Raw genomic sequence first — 20,125 nt, 5'->3', positions numbered from 1 at the left:
AAACCAACCTGTTTTCAGAAAAAAAGTATGTTGCTTTACATATTGGATGCCCCTCGTAGAATGAAGAACAGACACAGAAAGATGATTTTTGAAGCAGTAAATGGTTCAATCAAGAAAATCAATTGGCTTCAAGAAATAGAAGGCACCCTAAAGCAGGCAATCAATGGGGAAATGATAAAAGAAAGAGACAAATACAGAGACAAAATTATGAGCATGAAATATAAAGTAAAAGAAAGGAAGAAAACAAGGAAAATATGGATAGAACAAAGGAAACAGGAACCCAGTCAAAGAATTAAGAGATTTCGGCAAGAGAAAGGGGAAAAGGAAGAAACAAGAAAATAATTTAATAATCGTGCAACATTGAAGTTCAAATGTGGTCTTAAGGGCAAAAATGTGTAATAAAAAATAAAATATGTATAATATATAATAATATTTAATATATGTTCATTTTAATTACATAGTCCTAACAACATGGTCCATAATGGAAGTAATTGGGTGAATCACATCTTAAACATAATCAATGCTACTCACCGTTACATACAAATCTTCATGGTAGTAGAGGAGAAGTAAATGACTGCTTCTTAGTGGAATGATAAATGTTGTGTTGTAGCCAGTGACAGAAAGATGGAATTTTGAAAGTTTGAGTAGAGACTATCAGGAGAGCACCTATCAGATTTCAAGTTTATGATGGCAAATAATAGGATTATAATCACAACTACTGTGTCTGGTGATGTGGTTTCTATATTCCATTAATGTTCATCATTATCTAATCATCCTACAGTTGTCCAACAATAATTCATTTGTAGCAGTTGACTCTTTGGAAGTCAGCACCACCACCACCAACATAAACAGCAATTTTAGTGGTGGTAGGAACAGGTTTCAGTTTTTCTTATTTAACATACATCTTACATGCCTGTCCATTGTTTTCGTGGAATTAGTGATTTCCCTTAGTTGTGTCCAAAGGATATTATTTTGTTAATAATTTAGTGAGGGTTCAGGACCTTAATTGTGCTACAGATGCCTTAAAACTAGAACACTGAATGCCAAAAAAATTTCAGAATGTAGGGATATTCAGATCAGGCTGCCCCTGCCTCGTACAGTGTTACAATGACTTCATTTACTTCTGTGGGTTGGTTTGACCATAATATTTGAAGGTACTGATATATAATACAGTCTGCGAGTATTACTTACTGATATACACTATATTCTGAGAGTGTTATGATAGATTAGCACCTGGGACCTATAAAACAAGGCCTCATTTCCAGCCTTCAAGCAGAAACTATTGAGCTCGTTTTTGCATTTATTGACAGTTTCTTAATGTGGAAAAGACATTTAAGGCTTGGTTAGTCACACTGGGTTCTGGCTTGAACAATGATGCATAATTCCTAATGGAGCAGATAATTGTCAGTTGCTTATGAACAACAAAGTATTTCTGAGTGGATCTACATACTGATTTTGAATAGCTTGTAACAAGGCTGCATCCTTGGTGATTTAGAAGCACAAATAGTTGACAGAATACTCCAGTGTGTCTGTCTGCACACAACTACTATTTTCTTTTAATAAATGTTTTAGTTAGTCACAAATAGTTCATTAAAGTAATTAAGGAGCTACCATAAATGTCCACAATGCTTATGTATACCTATGAACACAAGGGAACCAGGTGTCATTTTGCTAGGCAGTGGTATTAGTAGATAATGCAGCTAGATGGCCTCCAAAAGGATACTCTATGGTTCAGTTTGCTGTGTCCTTGCCTACAATTTCCTCATTGTTGTTGATAGTGGTAAGTCAATGGCAGAACAAGTGGCTGGATTTGGGACAATACAGAAGATTCTGTAAAAACAATCTTTCCGGGTCATCGTGTCTTCTGTCCCTGGTTGTTCAAATGGGTTGGAGCTATTTTCACCTTCTTAAGAACAGAGTGAATCTGTGTATTTCTCTATGAAGGATGAATGTTAACATGGCCAGTTGCATTCTGTTCCAGCAATATGATCCCATAGGGTGCACTTCTCATGGTTGTGTTCCATTTGCAGACAGGAAGACCTGTATAGCTCTTTATTGAATGTGGAGATGTCTACTACAAGTTCTGAAGTGCTACATGGTGTCGGACATCTTTTCTGGGCTGTTCGATAGGCAAATTCAGTGTGATATAGAGTGACTGGATCGCCAAGCCTTTTTGAATGAATAGAAAGCTGTATTTATGTATTATCTAAAATTTGTGTTTAGCACTATGCACCCTCCTTTTTTAAGGAAATGTTTCGTATTTTAATATCAATTGTAAGCCATGTTATTGCACGTGAAATTTCTGAAGAGCAAGTAAAAGTGTGTGTGTGTGTGTGTGTGTGTGTGTGTGTGTGTGTGTGTGTGTGTGTGTGTGTGTGTGTGTGTTTTAGGGATTTTTGTTGCAACATCAAATTGACTTGTCTCATAATAGTTTGGTTTTGTGTTTTTTGTGGGTCACAGAATCAAGCCTATTTATGCAGGACAGCACTTTGCACACACTTAAAGAGTGATTACTGATTAAACAAGATCTTCTTATTCATCAAATAACAACCAGTGGGTTCTCAAATGATTCTTAGGTTAGTATCTTAATGGGATTACTATGGTATTAAATCTTGATCTTTGCGATGGAGCACTCTCAAGCTGTTAATGATATCAATAGGCTATATTGTCCATTATTTGCACGTTTCATGGATCGTATTTGCAACAACTCACTACAGTTTATAATTGGTCAGAAGTTTCAAATATTTGATATTTTCTCACAGAGATTATAGCTACATATTGATGGTTTACAATTTGGTTTTAAAAGTGTTTACATTGTCTGCTAATACCTTTAATTCTCAAGGCACGTAATCAAATATTTTTAAGGCTGTGTAGCTCCTTTTGATGCAAGAGGAAGGTTAAGTTGTGGGTAGTGGAGGCCCTCATTTTCCGGTAGTGTTTTGTTTATGCTTTCTGCTTTTATTTTCCGATGGTGGCTGGTTCTTCACAACAAATTACTTAAGAGAGGAAATTTATTATAAGGCTGTTGTTAGTATACCTACATTTTTAATAGTTCTGTGCATGAGATTGGACGCCAGATAATATCTTTGTAGAAAATTTTTGTGCAATGAACAATCCATATCCAAGTGTAAAGCTATCCCAGAAAAGTAATAATTTATGACTGGAAATGTTCGAAGTACACTAACTGTCTGATGGTATGGTGCCTCTTTTATATGTTCTTAAGCTAAAAATCCTATTCAGCCACAGAGTGGCAGTTCAACATAGATACAATTAGTGTACTTTAGGTGAATGTGGCCTCCACACTGCAACATATCAACCCTGATGAATGAGAATTCATGGCATAATTATCTTTGTGACATACTTGAGATAAATGTTGAAGTATTAAATTACCTGTGGATTCCAGAAATAATATAAAGAAGAGGTAACAGAGTTCACCTTTATATGAGGTTAGTACTTGTGCCGTGGTGAAGGAAGTGCTCACCTATTGAATGGACAGCATCTTTATTAGGAATTTTAAAATACCTTTCAGATTTAGTAAGTGATATACTGAATATTTTTATGGCATTCTAGATACTGTGTTCAGTTTAACTATCTCAACTTTTTATACTAAATGTTTCCAAACAGTTCATTTCGTCCACTGCCCATGCTTCACACAACATCGCTGTATTGTCAACTTTATCTGAACAGCAGAGTGGACACCTACATAAATTAATTGTTATCTGTTCTGAAGTACATGCTTGTGTTTAAAGAGTCTGACCTTGTTTAACACACACACAATTTCCGGCGGTGCATTGCTGATGTTTAACTTTTCATCAGAGTGAAGTTCTTTTTCAAATGTGTGTAAATAAACCACCCTTAATCCTCTAATGATTCAGTATCTCAGATACTATTAACGTGTATGAATGTAAGATTGAATAACAGTTTAGTTTTGAAAGAGGTGCATATCAAAGAATATTTTGAAGTGCACAATTTTTCTGCCAAAGGAATTGAAACTAATACCATTTTGGTGTTGTGGTGTATTTTCAGTAATGTAATACAACCAAAATGCCCAAAATGCTTGTTTAGTGTCTGCTATTCACATGTCTCACAAATTTACACCCAACAGAGTATGGATAGAAACGTCAAGAGTTAGTAGATTGTCCCATTGGGAATAACTTTTTTGGTTATTTGTTTTTGGCAGAGAGCTTGTCATGTAAATCATACACTGTATATTGTGCTATTGTTGACATAATAGTACTCTTTAAGGCATTAAATGTTTCATTGTAAAATGATATGAAGTTACATTTTTATGGAACACTGTGGCGCCATTATCACCTGTTGTAGTGTGAAATTAGCATTAAACAGCTAACATGTAAAATGAAACTGAAAGCAGTATTTTTTTATATTTTAATTAAAACACACACATACAGAATGTCTATTCTTATTGTGGCACACCATGTAACTACAGAACACACAGACTATTGAGGTAGACATTTTTACCCATACATAAAAACTTCAACAGTCAACTTTATAGCATTTTAGGTCTCAGGAACAGTCTGTCATTGTAGCTATATTCTGTGAAGCATATGGCACTTGGAAAGCTTTCAGATATGCATGTATACTATAGAATAGTTCTCTTGCTGTTTGCATAGTCTGTTCTTTGGCTGATGTATTATGAACTCTAGATTCCTGTACCCTAGCTTGTGCTAAATACTAAGCCTGATTGTGTGAGAACTTGTGAATAGGAGTAGTAACATTATTTCCTATAAGCAACACTACCACTGCCACAGACAACAGCAAGAACAGCAGTGGCAGGAGGGAATTGGAACTATATTTAAAACTTGGCTTTTTGTTCAGTGAGGGAGGGGAGGTGGGAGTAAGTTTAAATTCAACTTGTTGCTACTGAGCAAAATAAAAAGAAAAATGCAAGTGAATTTGTTGTTCATTGTGTGTGAATAAAATGTGTGAATCTGTTATTGCTTACGTTGCTACTAAATGCACCTGTGTTTCTGTGTTAGTAAGCTTATGTTGTAAGATTAGTACTGTGTTCCTGTACATTATAAAATAAGTAACACAGGAGTGCTGATTTCTCCAATTAATACTAATACTACCCCCGGTTGTGCTTAAAACTATACAGATGTGAACTAATAAGCACATAGTTTATTCTGCAGTCTCTTGAAAGATTATATTTATATCTGCATGTCTAGAAACGTTATCTCAAGTGAGAACAGATGAGATTTTCCTTCATAGTGGGCTCTCTGAGTATTTTTCATGGTTCACTCATGTAATATTTTGTTTCAGGATTTGAGAGCTAATGTTTTTCCACCGACAAATTAAGTAAATTATTTTATTTTGATCATCGCATAATAAAAATACATATACTGTGGATGCTGCTGTGGAGGGAATGAAGAACAAACTCTCTAGCTTTAATTTACATATGGCCATGGTTTGTAGATCTTATGAGCTGTACAAAACAGCATGTACTGATAAATAATCTTTTCTTCATATTGCCATTACAGGATTGAAATTTTGCTGCTGAAGACTAGCTGAGTGATAATAATGTACTATTTTTCTATTTCATGTGGATGAACATCATATAATAGTGCTGTGTTCCAGGATAATGATGGCAACAAAGTATGGATATGCCCTGCATGTGGTGGTCAAGATGATGGCAGTCCAATGATCGGCTGTGATGACTGTGATGCGTGGTATCACTGGTAAATATTGGCATTACAGTTTTCTGGTGTACTATCTCAACTTTTGTGGTTTTGTGCATACTGGTCAGCAGTTTCTTTACAGTGCCCAAAAAATCATTAGACATAACACATTTTAATTAATGAGATCACAGTTTCAAGTACCCAGAAACACTGGTAGTTTCAACATTAGGGAGAGGGCAGTTACTCTGCAGTTTAAATTCTCTTTGATCATGTTTGTATGTTAACCTCGAGCAAGGTTATATTTACTTATAAATCACATATACTAGTGTACTGGTGTTCTTAATCATGACATTCCCACAAGTTGTAATGAATTAAAGAGAAACACATCTATTGTCCAGAATGCCCAAATGATTGTTCAGACCATATTCTATCTAAACAAGGACATGTCTTCAATAGAGCATTTATCACATAAAGTTAACCTCAAAACACTTTCCATGGATATGACCAAAAGCTTCCCATGGTATATGACTTCTGCAACATAAAATACCCAAAAAGAATTTTTACTCAGCGTGCATATCTGCAAATGTGTGTGAGTTTAAATTCAGGAGGTGCAGGGAATGAAGAAATAAGCCCTATAAAATAAAATAAATTAAATCTTCACTCTTAAATAAAAACATAAAATGGTAGTCCATTAAAAAGTGCACTTCTGTGGACTCAAAATCTGTGATTGGGCTGGGTAACATTTAGTATGATGTTGTTCCATTTTGTGAGTTGTCACTTGCTGGGATCTTTCTTGGCTTGCTGGGATCTTTCTTGGCTTGCTGTACACAAAGTAGTTGAGACATTGCTGTCTGTCTCACTCATCTACAGTGGTCCTCTTGAAACTGTTCAGTGTGTGAGGGGGATTTCTGCAACAATACACTGCAAGTTTCAGCTGATCTCAAGTGTGGTCAATCTGGTTCATCTCAGCGATACTGCAGATTATTCCATTCGTTTGGTTTCTGTATCCTAGATGAAGGTGTCCATGAGGTGGACACAGTGTACTTGCACATTATCTTCTTGAAAAATGAACCCTGGCAGTAATTTTGACTGTAGGGCTGGACAGTATGTTGAAGGATCATTTCCCTTTATTTGCGAGACCATTAGATTGCCTTCAGCAGCAATGAGAGGCTTCGCAGTGTTCGTAAATGATACAAATCCTGCACTCATGAGTGAAGAGAACCTGCTGCCACTTATCTAGGTCCCATGCCGGGTGTTCCTTTGCGCACCTTCATTGCACTCCACTTAGCTGAGGGTTTGTACTGTCATTCATAATGTGTGTCTAAAGATTTGATTGATTGTGAGTGGATGGTCGCTGCTGTCTGGGTTGACACTGCCATCACAGTTGTCTCCAAAAAGGAAGTACACAGTTATTTGGCATTCTGCTCAAAACGTGTATGGGGCCATAATTTTCAGGTAGCAATCATCAAGTTGTCAACTGATGTTGACCGTGGGTGACCACTGCAAAGCAGAACATCAATGTTTTTTGTGTTGCCATGCTGACAACCCCTCATGCAATAATTGTTCATGTAGTCTTAAGCTGAGGATTACTGTTCAAGGCATATTGACAAACTAAACAGAGTGCACAAGCTGCATTGTCACATTCACTGTCAGAGACACAATGCACTACTGAACTGTTCTGGAATACAGGTTTAAATGTACATGGGGTGGACAAAAACATGAAAACACCAGAAACACATTACCATGTCTAATACGACTTAGGAAAACTGTTGGTGTTCAAAACAGTCTCCACTCATCTCGGAATGGATAAATACAGGTCCTGTATGGTTTAAAAGTGAATTGTATACCATTCTTCCTACAAAATAGTGGCATGTGCAGATGACGATGATGGAGTTGAGTAGTGATCATGTACCTCTCTTTCCATAGTATATTGGTGACTGTGGTGGCAAGAAGAGATGTGACAGTTCATCCTGGTTCTCACACAACCGGTCATGGATAATACAAGCTCTGTGAACAGGGACCCTGTTACCTTGGAACACATCATCACCACTGGGGAACAAACGTAGCATGGGATGGTCCTGATCAGGCGAAATGGTCACATAATCCTTGGCAGTAATGCAGTAATCTGACTTTGCACAGGGTGTATATGTCCTGGGACAACCAGGAATAATACGGGAACTTTTTATCCAGGAGAAACCCAGAAATTTTTTAGAATTGCTCTAGTTTTCAGTTAAAATTTTGTAATTTTGACTGGTAAGAAGTGATACTCTTAACAAATAATTTGACTTTAGCCCACTACTGCAGAACAACACTGCAGCAGTAAAAGACAAACAAGAGAATAACACAGAAATAAAACCTAGTTGCAAATGAAATGCACTATTTATAACAATAAAACAATGCACACACAAGCATCTACCAACAGCAGAATGTGTCAAAGACTTTAGGACAAAGACAGTGCAATACTTCATGACAAGAAACTGCTTGACGTCACAACTGTTTACATTTCTAATAGATCGCAGGGAAAAATATAAAAAGATTGTGAATGATGGTTTGAACAGCATTACTTTCAAAGTAAACTTCATTTTATATGAGAATTATGTTTTGTGTGATTATAATGTGCAACAAATTTCTTCAGTCAAGCAGTGGTTTACTCTCATCTGAAACTCGACACTTTGGGGACCAGCTACTTAGAAGAATTTCGGTTGCAGAAGGCCAGCTGCTTATGCTATTATTTAAAATTTTGTTGAGACATTGGTGTTTGATATGTCTTAAAAGAGTAACACGTGCTAAAAAAGGCTAATATTATATGTGAAAGCTTAGCTTTTCTTGTAGTTATACTGTGGGTATATTAATTTAAACTTTTAACTTTTACTGTTAATGTGTTCATGCTACTTAACAGTGATGTTGCTATTGGCTGACTTTATCATATGCCCTATGCTCTGAATGTCTGCTGTCATTGTCTGCTGAGATCATGTGACATGAGCTATGATTGGTTGACAAAAGCGTATCACACAGCACTTGATCCAGTACTTCGGAACCTATTGCGCCGTATTTGGTGGAATTTGTATTTATACCTTCATAATGCGAAAATGTGCAATTTACTTGTTGCCGTACATCAAAGATCCTTTCAAAATGCTGGGTTTCATTTCCTAAAGTGAAGGGAAGTTCTATGCCAGTCTATAAAACATTTTCCATTCAAAGGATTGATAAGTTTTACAGCTACAAGGGAAAGTGTATTGTCACTTAATACGAACAAAAATGTATTTTCATTCGAGAAAAGTGTATTTTTAATTGTGAAATCAGGGATTTTTTTTTCTTGTCCGCATGAGGGAATTGTGGGGTGCATGGAATACCACAATATGGCTGCACAAATCATTCCCTCGCCCTCACCATGCTTCACTTTTCAGAAGTAAACTAGGCCAGAAGTTGGGAACAGTGTTAAACAAGACTCGTCTGACCGTATGACTTTCTTCCAGTGTGCCATAGTCCAGGCTTCATTGCTTCATAACAAATTTTCCTGTTACGAATGTTTGTATCACTGATGTGTAGTTTTGTAATTCCATCTTGCCTAGCAGTAGTCTGCTTCTGGAGTGCCCTTCATATTGTTTTGGTGCTGACAGGGTTCACAAGTGCGACATTCAGTTCTCCAGTGACTTTTACAGCTGTCGTCCTCTATTTTTCATCACAATCCTCTTCAATTACCACCTGTCATGATCACTCAGCACACACTTCTGTCCTTCTTGTGACTTGGGGGATGATGATTTCTCACTTCTCCTGTATGTGGTATAAATCTTTGATGTGGTTTCTCTTAAAACACAAAACAGCTCAGCAACCTTGGTTACAAGAGCATCCAACATTCAAGCACCAAGAGTTTGCTTGCTTTAGAACTCACTTATCTCCAACATAATGTACTCACAACTACACAGAACAGTGTTCTGACTATGACTGACACTTGCAAGGTAATGAAGACATCGCTAAGATGCTGTTTGTGGTCAAAAGATAACACCACCAACATTTCTTCAGTAGAGCATGATAATTTCCAGGTGATAATTAAAACTTAACAATACCACTACATACAGATGGTGGGATGAATTCAGGGGGATGAGGGGGGTGTTAATGCTTGCATCATCTGTAGCATTCTGTAAGCTCCATTCACTCTTTAATGCAACACATTTTTCCCAATGACGAGTGGCATGGTTGAGAGCTTGGCTGTAGTAGTTTGCAGTTTGGCTGTTCAAAAAGTGTTCCACCTTGAATATAAACTTGTCACCATTCTGGAAATGCTGCACACAACAGTTGCTTCATCCAAGAAAAGAGGAGGTACTGACTGGTTGCTACATCAGGACTCTCTGTCCTGACTGTCGTGTACACAATCAACTGTGGTTTTGGGGAGCCAACACACTTCTTTCTTCCAGTGACTCTGTCTTGACAGCTTCCCGTAACCTTACCGGGAGATTTCAGAAGTATGCTCTGATGAAAGTTTTCCCCTTGCGAGCAGAATTTATTTGCACCACACCATGGCAGTACCAAAATACACTCAGCATCATTGTGCCTGATGATGGTTGGTGTTTGCCTTTTTCAATGATAGTGGATCCACGTCTTTCCACGTTATTTCATACTTTTGTCTTTAGGTCATATTGTCCATGGAGATTTGGTGGTGAAAGAAATTATCAGATTGGTAGCTGTAACATTTCTGCTGCTGTGTCAGTTTGCCAGGCTTATTGAATGAGTGTGAGCAGCCATGTAACCCAACGGGCAGCAAACTTCCTCATGTTCTAAATGTGGTGCAAGATGTGGGAAACTGATCCATGACTAAATTTCAATTTCTCTGCTGTAGCCTCAATTGTGCTTATCTGATCTTGGAGCATCAGAGCCCCCATTTATCTTGTTATTCTCTGTTCTTCACAATGGTATGGTCTGCTACTTTGCTATTCAGACTTGTTGGAGCGCACTTGAAGTGTGTCTCTCATCTAACCACTGTGTCTCAGTGTATTGTCCTGAGAACTTCCACTAACTCAGAATGAATTTTTGCAGCATTGGTCCCTTAAAATACAGAAAATGAATTGTCACACAATATTTCACTTTATCAGTGGGGTGCACCATTTTATTTTGACTTCTCTAATGATGTGCTAAGTTGTTACAGGGTGGAATTTTCAGTGTGCATCAGGACTGCAGACTTGAACCTGGAGTTCACAAGCTGGATCTGGTCAATATTACCAGTTTTCTTATAATCATAAGCTTTTAGCCTGTTCGAGTGATGATATTTGGGCAAGGTGTAAGGACATTTTATGTTGCGAGGAGCAAAGACCTGGCTTATGGTTCTCACCCCTGTTGTATTAGGTTCATCCAAATAATGAAGCACTCCATCTGGACTAACTTTTTATTTCCCACGCTGCTTGTAGGAGGTAAATAAATATTACTATATCTCCCAGAAAAAACTCTTAGTAGTTTGGGTATTCCTATCCAACCAATCAAAAGATCTGTGAAGGTCTTAGAGAACTTAGTCTCAGAAAATGCACAAAGATTAACAGACCATTGATTACATAACAGAATTTTTTTATTGCATTAGATTTCAGATCACCAGAAAAAGTTCCACCACAAAGCTAAAAGTTTGTTACCGGAACACTTCGGTCCATAAGATGTAAGAATAGCCTATTAATTGAGGGGTCAGAGAAAAAGTTGACCAAGTCCTTATTTTATTCTTTTGAGAAAAATTAATATAAAATTAAAGTAATATATATTAATTGCAGATGAATTAATCATCAATGTTTTGTATGAAAAAGTGCAATTCAGGCTAAACTAGGAAACAATGTAAACAGATATTTTCATTAATATAAAAGCCCCCACCCCATTTCTTTTATTGGGCATGGTTCCACTGCAGTGAAAAATTTTCTCTTATGACTTCAAATATAATTAAACATCACTCCCTGTTTCTTTCTTTGTTTTAACACATCATCTTACATGATTTTCTCTTCTAATTAATTATCCAAACTCCAAGCTGACAAGGAAGTTCACTTAACATTTCTTGTTCTTGTTCTTCTTCTCCACACACAAACACTATTTGTGTTCATGAAAATATTGCTGGACATTTTGTGATCTTCCTCTTCGTAGTCTTGCTGCAGTTAGAAGATTCTTGTGGTACACATGATGTAATGGTGGAATGAACTTGAGAAATCAGGCATGTCCTCCTGTTTTCATTCATAATTGACTTATGATTCTTCCATTATTGTTCCTGATAGACACTGGTTTGTGAATTTAGTTACTCCCCCCCCCCTTTTCATAAAATTTACCTTATTCAATTCCACCAAATCAGTCAGTCTCTTTAAACAATATTGTAAAATATACGTCTCTTTCACACTTCATGTTTGGAATTTTTAACCAATTTACCTCAAAGCCATCAACAGTTTGTTTTATAATTGTAATTTATCCTCTTTTCATTACATTGACTAAACATTTTGGTACTTTGTTTTGCAGATTTTACAATATTGAACAAATCCTCTGGGCCATAAGATATACTGCATCTTACTTGCAGCTGTCTCTGTTAAACCAATGTCAGCATCATTCAGTAAAAATGAGGGGCCCCAGTACCATAAATTTGTGGTCAATTATGTCCACTAGCATTTCTGTATGATTGACTAATTTTAACAGGATGACAGCCATTGTAATGTTTCAGATCTGTCCAGGACTCGCATCAGAATCAAGTGTGATGTGTTTGTAGTGTGATGTATACATTTTTAAATGTGTCCTGACACAGCTGACTGTTTCTTGAGATCTTCTACCTTCTTCTGTTAATTCCCATATACACGTTAAGACTGTGGATTGATTGAAGAAATGAATGTCAAAATTGTATTCATACATATTTCTGTTACATTGTGCTGTGTAGAAGTAGATAGTTTAGGAAAAGGCAAAGCCTTCAGCAAATCAACTGTGGCAAAATACATTTCATTGCATGAATTTTCTTTATTGGGTCACAATGGGCATCTAACTTGTTCTGTGCTTGCTAAATGCAGGTATTTTTCGACTTTGAGAGACTTAACATCATTACATTGTTTAGAAATTTTCATTTCTAACTCATTGTGCAGTTGGCAAGTATCAGTTTGTTGTGATTGGTAATGCAAATTAAGTTTTGTGCAGATAACATTTTAGTAGAACTATTATTTCACTCAGGTCTTATTTGCCTGTAGATATTTCGGTATATGCAAATCATAGTTTTACAGGTGTCATGATCAGGATTCAGGTTTTCCTTCCAAGCTTGTTTTTCTATGAGTAATGGTTCTGATAAACAAGAAAAGATTGTTTATGGTTAATAACATCACTGTCATCAGTTTTTTTCACAGAGGTATTTTTCCCATGACTATCTGTCACATCAAATACTTTTTGTTATGTTTTTGTCACATATCTGTATAGCCTTTCACAGCTAATTTGAAATGTAGCCTCTTTGCACACTCCTTTACTTTCATTAGAAATTCTAATAAAATACTTGAAAGTATTTGATTGAGTTTTGTCTGTATTGTTACGCTGCCACGATTTCTAGCAATTAGTAATTTGCACAAGACTGTGAAGATTTCAGTATTAGCTGAAACATTTCCTTTGATCATTCACGCTCATTTTTTCTTTGCGCCTTCTTGGGAAGTTGCAGTTAAACTCAGTGTCAAATATTTTTGCGGTAATATTGATGCCTTTTTTTACTCTCATATTTTTGACCATTATTTCAAAGTTTGTAACTCAAGTTTCTCTTCCAACTCTTATCATTCTTGGTCCTCTTCCTTCCTCTACTTTCATTGTTATCAGCAAGGTGCAGTCCCTCTGTAGTGAGACTGGCTTGGGAAGCTGAGTTAACTTGAAACACAGCACCTCCTCCTGAATCTGTAATTACATAGTTAAATGACACAGTATTAAATTATGTATATTTATGGTATTAAAATATTTAAAATGACAGATAACTGATTAGCAAAAAAGTTAGCATGAAATTTATGCTGCTGCGAATAATTTTCATGAAAATGGGACTTGTCATGATTCTTTTCTGAAGAGCTTTAATTATTAGTATCTGAAATGGAATCAGATTCCTCTTCCATTATAGCAGGGCTCACTTCATAAAAGCAGTACAGATTAATAGATACCTTCCTATCCCAGTTTTCTAAGTCACAACTCTGTTTTGTTTTGCTTCCAGCCTTCTGTAATGTGCTTTGCAACTTGGATTGGTTCACAATAGCTCTTTAGGAAGGCACCATTGTCTCAGAGCGTCGAGTAACTACTAAACGCAGCCGACTAATACTGAACTATGGTCTTGATTCAGCATTGCTTAGAAAGATAGCACTATTGTCTCGGAGTGTCAAGGAACTGCTGCACCCTGCAGACTGAATATTAAACTGTGGACTTGATTCACCATTGAACTGAAGAATTATTGATATTTTGAAACCATCTGAAATATAACTAGGATTTTCCAATTTTTTGCACTAGGTCTCCTTGTGCTCTGAGCTGCTTAATTATAGGAGCATACCCTTCCCTACAAGCTAAGCAAATACAAAATGAAAGAGCATTTGCTGATTACCCAGTTGTAAGACAGCTTCAGAACACCTCAAATCTTAGCAAGGCTGTTACCTCCTGTAAATATCTGACATAACTTTATCTCCAGAAACTGAAGAAAGCGTAGGTTGGAGGGGATGTAACTGTCATTCAGAATATTATGAACAGAGTAAATTGTGAGCGAAAGTGAAGAGAATGAGATCCAAGAAATGCAGTTTGTGAAGTGAATTGGTTATGCTGAAGTTAAAGCATTGGATCGTTCTGTTAAGCCACCAGCATTCATAATGTCTTTTACATCAGTGGCTAAAAAGTAGTGAATAGTGCAAACTGTGAGAATGGTAGCTGGAATAAACACAAGCAGATGTAAGTGCTTGGGCAAAGAGTTGCTTGTTCTAAAGTCAGTTGTTTTTCTCAGGATGCCAGAAGACGTACTAGTTAACAATGCACCCCAAGACTGCCATTGATTCTCAACAGGCAAATAAGGAAGTTTGGTAGCATACTTTGAACCATTAAGTCTCTGTTTTCATCACCTAAAGAGAAACCAATTTACAAAAGCAGCAGATATCAGAAAAGTGGATCTAAACTACCAGACCACCCCAAATTAATTCTTTCTGGCAAATAAGAAGAGGACCCTTTAGTAGAATCTTTATACTTGAAGACAAGTCTCAGGGGACCAACAAGTCCCTCATCCAAATTGTCAACTGATACAGATTCACCAACTTGGTGGAAGCAAAAGGCAAAAGAAAACTTTGTAATATTATTGCCTATTCACCCTGGCTTACTGGTATAGCTGAGGAGACTGTTCTGAACCCAAAAAGGCAAATCACCACCACTACCACCACCCAGGATCCAGCTTTCCACATATTCAATGACTGGTACGACTTCCACCAATAATGAAGTTTCCATCTGCCTCTTCTTCATGTGAGAACTGGATTTGGGATTTGGTCCTGTCCATAGCCAGTGACATGGCACCAGGTTATGACAAAATATAACATAACATGTTGTGACATATCACATTAAGAAGCAAAGAAACCTCCCTGCTACTTTTAATTTTATGTATATGGAGGACAATTTCGTGACTTAGCAGCGAAAGCTATTTAAATTCCCTTACTTTAGTCTTAGACTGGATGAACATGACTTAGTAGCTTTTGTAGTGTTGCTTTCTTAGCTGCATAGAAAATATGTTGGGGCAGGTAGTCAACTGCCCCCTGGTCTGTATTGTAGAATTCAGACAGTTCTTTAGTTGCTTTCAGTGTGTGTTCAGGAAATGTAACCTGAGTCTGCTGAAGGTAGCTACGCTTAGCTTTTCTGTCGGACATCTGTTGATAAATTCACTTGACATCTTTCCAAAAGGCAGTCTCCACTCTTTCCAATGTGACTCTGTAAGCATAGACTAAATGTGGTTTAAATTCAAAGAAATAGTGTCAACAGAAATTGATAGATACATACCAAATAAATTAAAAAGAAATGGTACTGATTCCCAAAGTTTTACAGAAGCCCAAAATCTAGTGTGTTCTTCAATGGAAGGTGTTTTAATAGTTTCCAAATTAAATTCTGTCTTGAGATCTGACAGGAAAACCAAAGAGATATGGTCGTATGTAAAGTACATCATTGGCAAGATGCATCCAATGCCTTTACTGTGCCACACCAATGGTACTGTTACTGATGACAGTGCCACAAAAGCAGAAATGTTAAACACAGTTTTCTGAAATATTACATAATTCAGAGCATGAACAACTGCCAACGCGAAAGTAACTTGGAACTATATATCCTCAGTGTAATGGAGCAGCTTAAATCACTTAATAAAGAGCAAGTCCTCCTGTCCAGTCTGCGTAACAGTTAGGTACCTTTTTCAGAATGCTGATACAATAGCTCCATATGTAGCAATCTTTTACAACCACTTGCTCGTTGAAAGATCCGTACCTAAAGACTGGAAAGTTGCACAGGTCGTAGCAGTGCTCAAGAAAGGAAATAGAAATAATCCACTGAATTACAGACTAACATCAATTTGCAGGAGGATTTCTGAACATATAATGTGTTCAAACATTATGAATTACAGTCAAGAAAATGATGTATTGACAAATAGCCAACATGGACTCAAAAAATATCTTTCTTGTGAAGTGTGGGTAGCTCTTTATTCTCATGAAGTAATGAGTGCTATCGACAGCTGATGTCAGACTGATTCCATATTTTCAGATTTTCATAATGTTTTTGACACTGTTCCCCCCAAGTGGTTTCTAATCAAATTTCATGCCTAAGGAGTATTGGGGGAAGTGAACCAAAAACTGTACTTTATTGGCAGAACACTTAGAAAAGGTGTTAGGTCTACCAAAGAGACTGCCTTTACTTCACTTGTCCGACCTCTTCTGGAGTATTGCTGCACAATATGGAATCCACATCAGATAGCATTGATGGAGAACATTGAAAAAGTTCAAGGGAAGGTGGCTCATTTTGTATTTTAGTGAAATAGGGAAGAGAGTGCCACGAATATGATATGTGCATTAAGGTGGCAATCCCTAAAACAAGGGCATTTTTCTTTGTGGCAGGATCTTCCCATGAAAATTTGGTTATCAACTTTCTCCTCCAAATGCAAAAATATTTTGTTGACACCCACCTACATACAGAGAAATGATCCATCATAATAAAATTATAGAAATCAGAGTTTGCACGGAAAGATTGATTTATTTGTTTTTCGTGCACACTCTTTGAGAGTGGAACAACAGAGAAAGGTGGTTCGATGAACATTCTACGAGGCACTTTTGATTGTGAATTTCAGTGTAATCATGTAGATTTAGAGGTGGATGCAGATTGCCCTTCCCACCCCTTCCCCCCCCCCCCCCCCCCCCCCAGACCTACAGAAGGAAGCCTATGATACTACCTGGAGGCACAATATCCTCTGACAGCTCCATACATAGTGCTTCCTGACTTATCTTCCTTTCCTCGAATCATTTGTCTTGGCACATTACCTTTGGTGTCAAATCAGTGACTTATATGATCGTTTTATTCAAGAGAATGGTGTCCCTCCAAGCATTGCTTTAAGGGTGGTTTTTCTAACAGCAGTAGATCATATAACATCCATGGCACAGTATCCCATTCAGTGGTAGTTACTTTTTGATTGGTTTTCAGTTTATCTTCCAGCACTTGTTGCAAGTGCACACTATCTGTGGATGACCATTAGGAGGCTGGAAAAATATAATCTATGTGGTTGCCACAGCTGAGTAATTTGGAAATTCATACCCTCAGAGCCCTTGATGTTTTAAATTATATTATTTGCATAGTATGGGAGAACAGACTGAGATTGTCTGTTACAGTTTTATAGAGCATTGGTGCTGCGGTCCTGGTGTGATAACATATAGTGTACATGTCTGCTTGACCAGCATACCTGAAAGTATTGGATGTAGTCCACCATGGCAGAACTAGTCTGACCACAGGGACTTTTGGAAAAGCTCCATTGCCAGCTTCTGTTTGGAAGCAATCCCTTGTGGTGTCGCCATTACACAACAGTACACTGTATTGGCTCTGAGCACTATGGGACTTAACATCTGAGGTCATCAGTCCCCTAGAACTTAGAACTACTTAAACCTAACTAACCTAAGGACATTACACACATCCATGCCTGAGGCAGGATTCGAACCTGCGACCGTAGCGGTCGCACGGTGCCAGACCGAAGCGCCTAGAACCGCTCGGCCACAAAGGCTGGCACACTGTATTCCAGGTACTCACATACTTTACCATTGCTTACCAACCTCTGGAATGATATTTATGATTCAGACAAAAAGAAATCTTACAAAAAAATTAATGATTAAAGTCAGTGCTTCTGCCAAGGTTCAAGTAAATCACTATCTTGGCTGCTTAATAAATCTGGACTTGGTTTGAATTTAAAAAGCTTACAAAAGAGGCACTAATATGATTTTTATATTATTGTTCCATAATAGTGCAGATGGGTGCCACAATTTTTGTATGATATATGCATATGGGTCAAAAAGAGATGATCTGCTTCCTGTTCAATTGTGTCCAAGATGGGAGAGGTTTAGTGAATGTGTGAGCATCCAGGGTGAATAAGTTTCAAATAAGAACAGAGAAATCTGTTAAAGAGATGGTGACAAGTGTGTTGTACTTATAAAGTTATATGTGACAAACCTCGGGAAGACACCGTACGTCTCGAGGCAGCTGTTATGGCCGCAGTTCCAAGTAAATCATTAGGGAGTAGGAAAGAAGTGTGTTCACAGATCAGGAGGTAGTAACTGTCACCATGGCATCCATCTGTTGTCAATCCTTACCTTTAGAACCGTTCTTAGCCCAGCATCATGTGCTGGAGCAGTGCACAAGCTGTGAGAATGGTCTCTCAAAAAGCAGCAAACTTAACCAAGAAAACTAGTTCAGAATAAAAAGTTTTGTATTATGTCCTATTTACTTCCAGAGGGGTGGCCTCCTGCTCATTTGTTTTCCCTAAGCAGGGAGTTGAAGGATGCAAACCCCCCCCCCCCCCCCCCACACACACACACACACACCACACACTCTCTCTCTCTCTCTCTCTCTCTCTCTCTCTCTCTCTCTCTGCTGTGGGCTCCAACTTTGTGTTTAGTCAGGTCATACAGCATTGGGAGGAATGGTGGCTGTAGGTGAGAGATGACAAGCAGCAGTCTGTAATGATTAGGTTATGATATTCTCCCTTCCATGGAAAAAAAATTGTTAATGTTTCACTTACCCATCTCTGTAGGGTATGTGGCCCCACAACAAATAGATGTTTGCTCTGACAGGCTGACACACCCAGTTGTGGTGCCTGTTGCAAACGTATTTCTACATGCCACGTTTTAGTGAAGTCTATATTGTGATGGTAGGACGGCACAGGTGCCCCAGGTGCACACATTGTATTTTAACTGACAACGTGATGGATGTGGGGTTCCATATTGTGATGGTAGGACAGCACGGGTGTCCCAGGTGCACACCCTGTATTTTAGCTGACAATGTGATGGATGTTGGGTTCCATATTTTTGTTTATTATCTGTACTCCCTTTTGCATGCATTTTTATGATTTTCGTTAGTGAAACAGTTTTAACTTCTGAAAACTTTCTATATTTTATAATAAGGGTCTAAACCCTGTAATTGTTCTCATCATTTAACATTGGTCATGTGGCCTCGGATTTTACAAGCTTTCCAAATAACCTTTAATGTGACATAAATACTCTGTGTACGGGGTTAATTGTTAGGAAGTTACATATATAATTATGTTTCTATGTTAGTATCTGTGAATTATATTGTTGTGACATGTAGGGATTACTACATGAACTTACTGTTGTATGTTGACATATCAAAAGCACCCTTGAGAGCAAACCATGGCCATGGAAAGATGTGACATGAAGAATAGGATTGCAAAACTTGTAATGACTGGGTGAGGAACTCGGATCTCAAACCCATTTCCTTGGATCATGATGTCATTCAGTGGAACTTCAGTGATATTCTTTCTGAGAACCATACTGTATATATGAGGATAATACAGAAAATAATGATCTTTGGCTTTAATAAAGTCAAGAAAAGTATTTTATTAGCAAAAAATGTATCACTTACAAAATTGAAACTTAATTTATTCGTTGTAATAATCACATTTGTCATTTAATCATTTCTCATACTTGTCCATGATCATTATAATTCCCAAATTGTAGTCAACTCCCATTAGTCCCTTAAGCCAATTTTTCATTGCAGTCTTGATCTTGGCATAGTGTCCAAAACATTTCCTGTCCATAACTCTGAGCTTTATGGAAAGGTGCGTGCGTAATTTTTTTCCTGATGTTATTCTTCAATCTGAGTGATGTGGTTCATTGGTAAGACATTTGTCTCACACCCAGGAAAATGGCAGTTCTAATTCCAATCAAACCATCCAGCTGTAGGTTTTCCATGATCATCTAAATCCCATATAGCAACTGCCAGATTAGCCCTTTAACCCTGGGATGCATGGTGCCGAA

At 37.5% G+C, this 20,125-nt stretch overlaps 1 protein-coding gene across 1 annotated transcript in view; it reads left to right on the top strand.

The window, feature by feature from the left end:
* Nucleotides 1-20,125, top strand: part of LOC124723136 (transcription initiation factor TFIID subunit 3) — a 320,450-nt gene that overhangs the window by 276,014 nt on the left and 24,311 nt on the right. Inside the window, exon 8 of the mRNA XM_047248325.1 lies at nt 5,596-5,696. Within this exon, the coding sequence (XP_047104281.1) occupies nt 5,596-5,696 (101 nt within the window). The remainder of the gene's footprint in view (nt 1-5,595; nt 5,697-20,125) is intronic.

Source organism: Schistocerca piceifrons, chromosome X (assembly GCF_021461385.2).
Source record: "Schistocerca piceifrons isolate TAMUIC-IGC-003096 chromosome X, iqSchPice1.1, whole genome shotgun sequence".
NCBI lineage: Eukaryota > Metazoa > Arthropoda > Insecta > Orthoptera > Acrididae > Schistocerca > Schistocerca piceifrons.
This window is presented reverse-complemented; position numbering and strand designations above follow the sequence as displayed.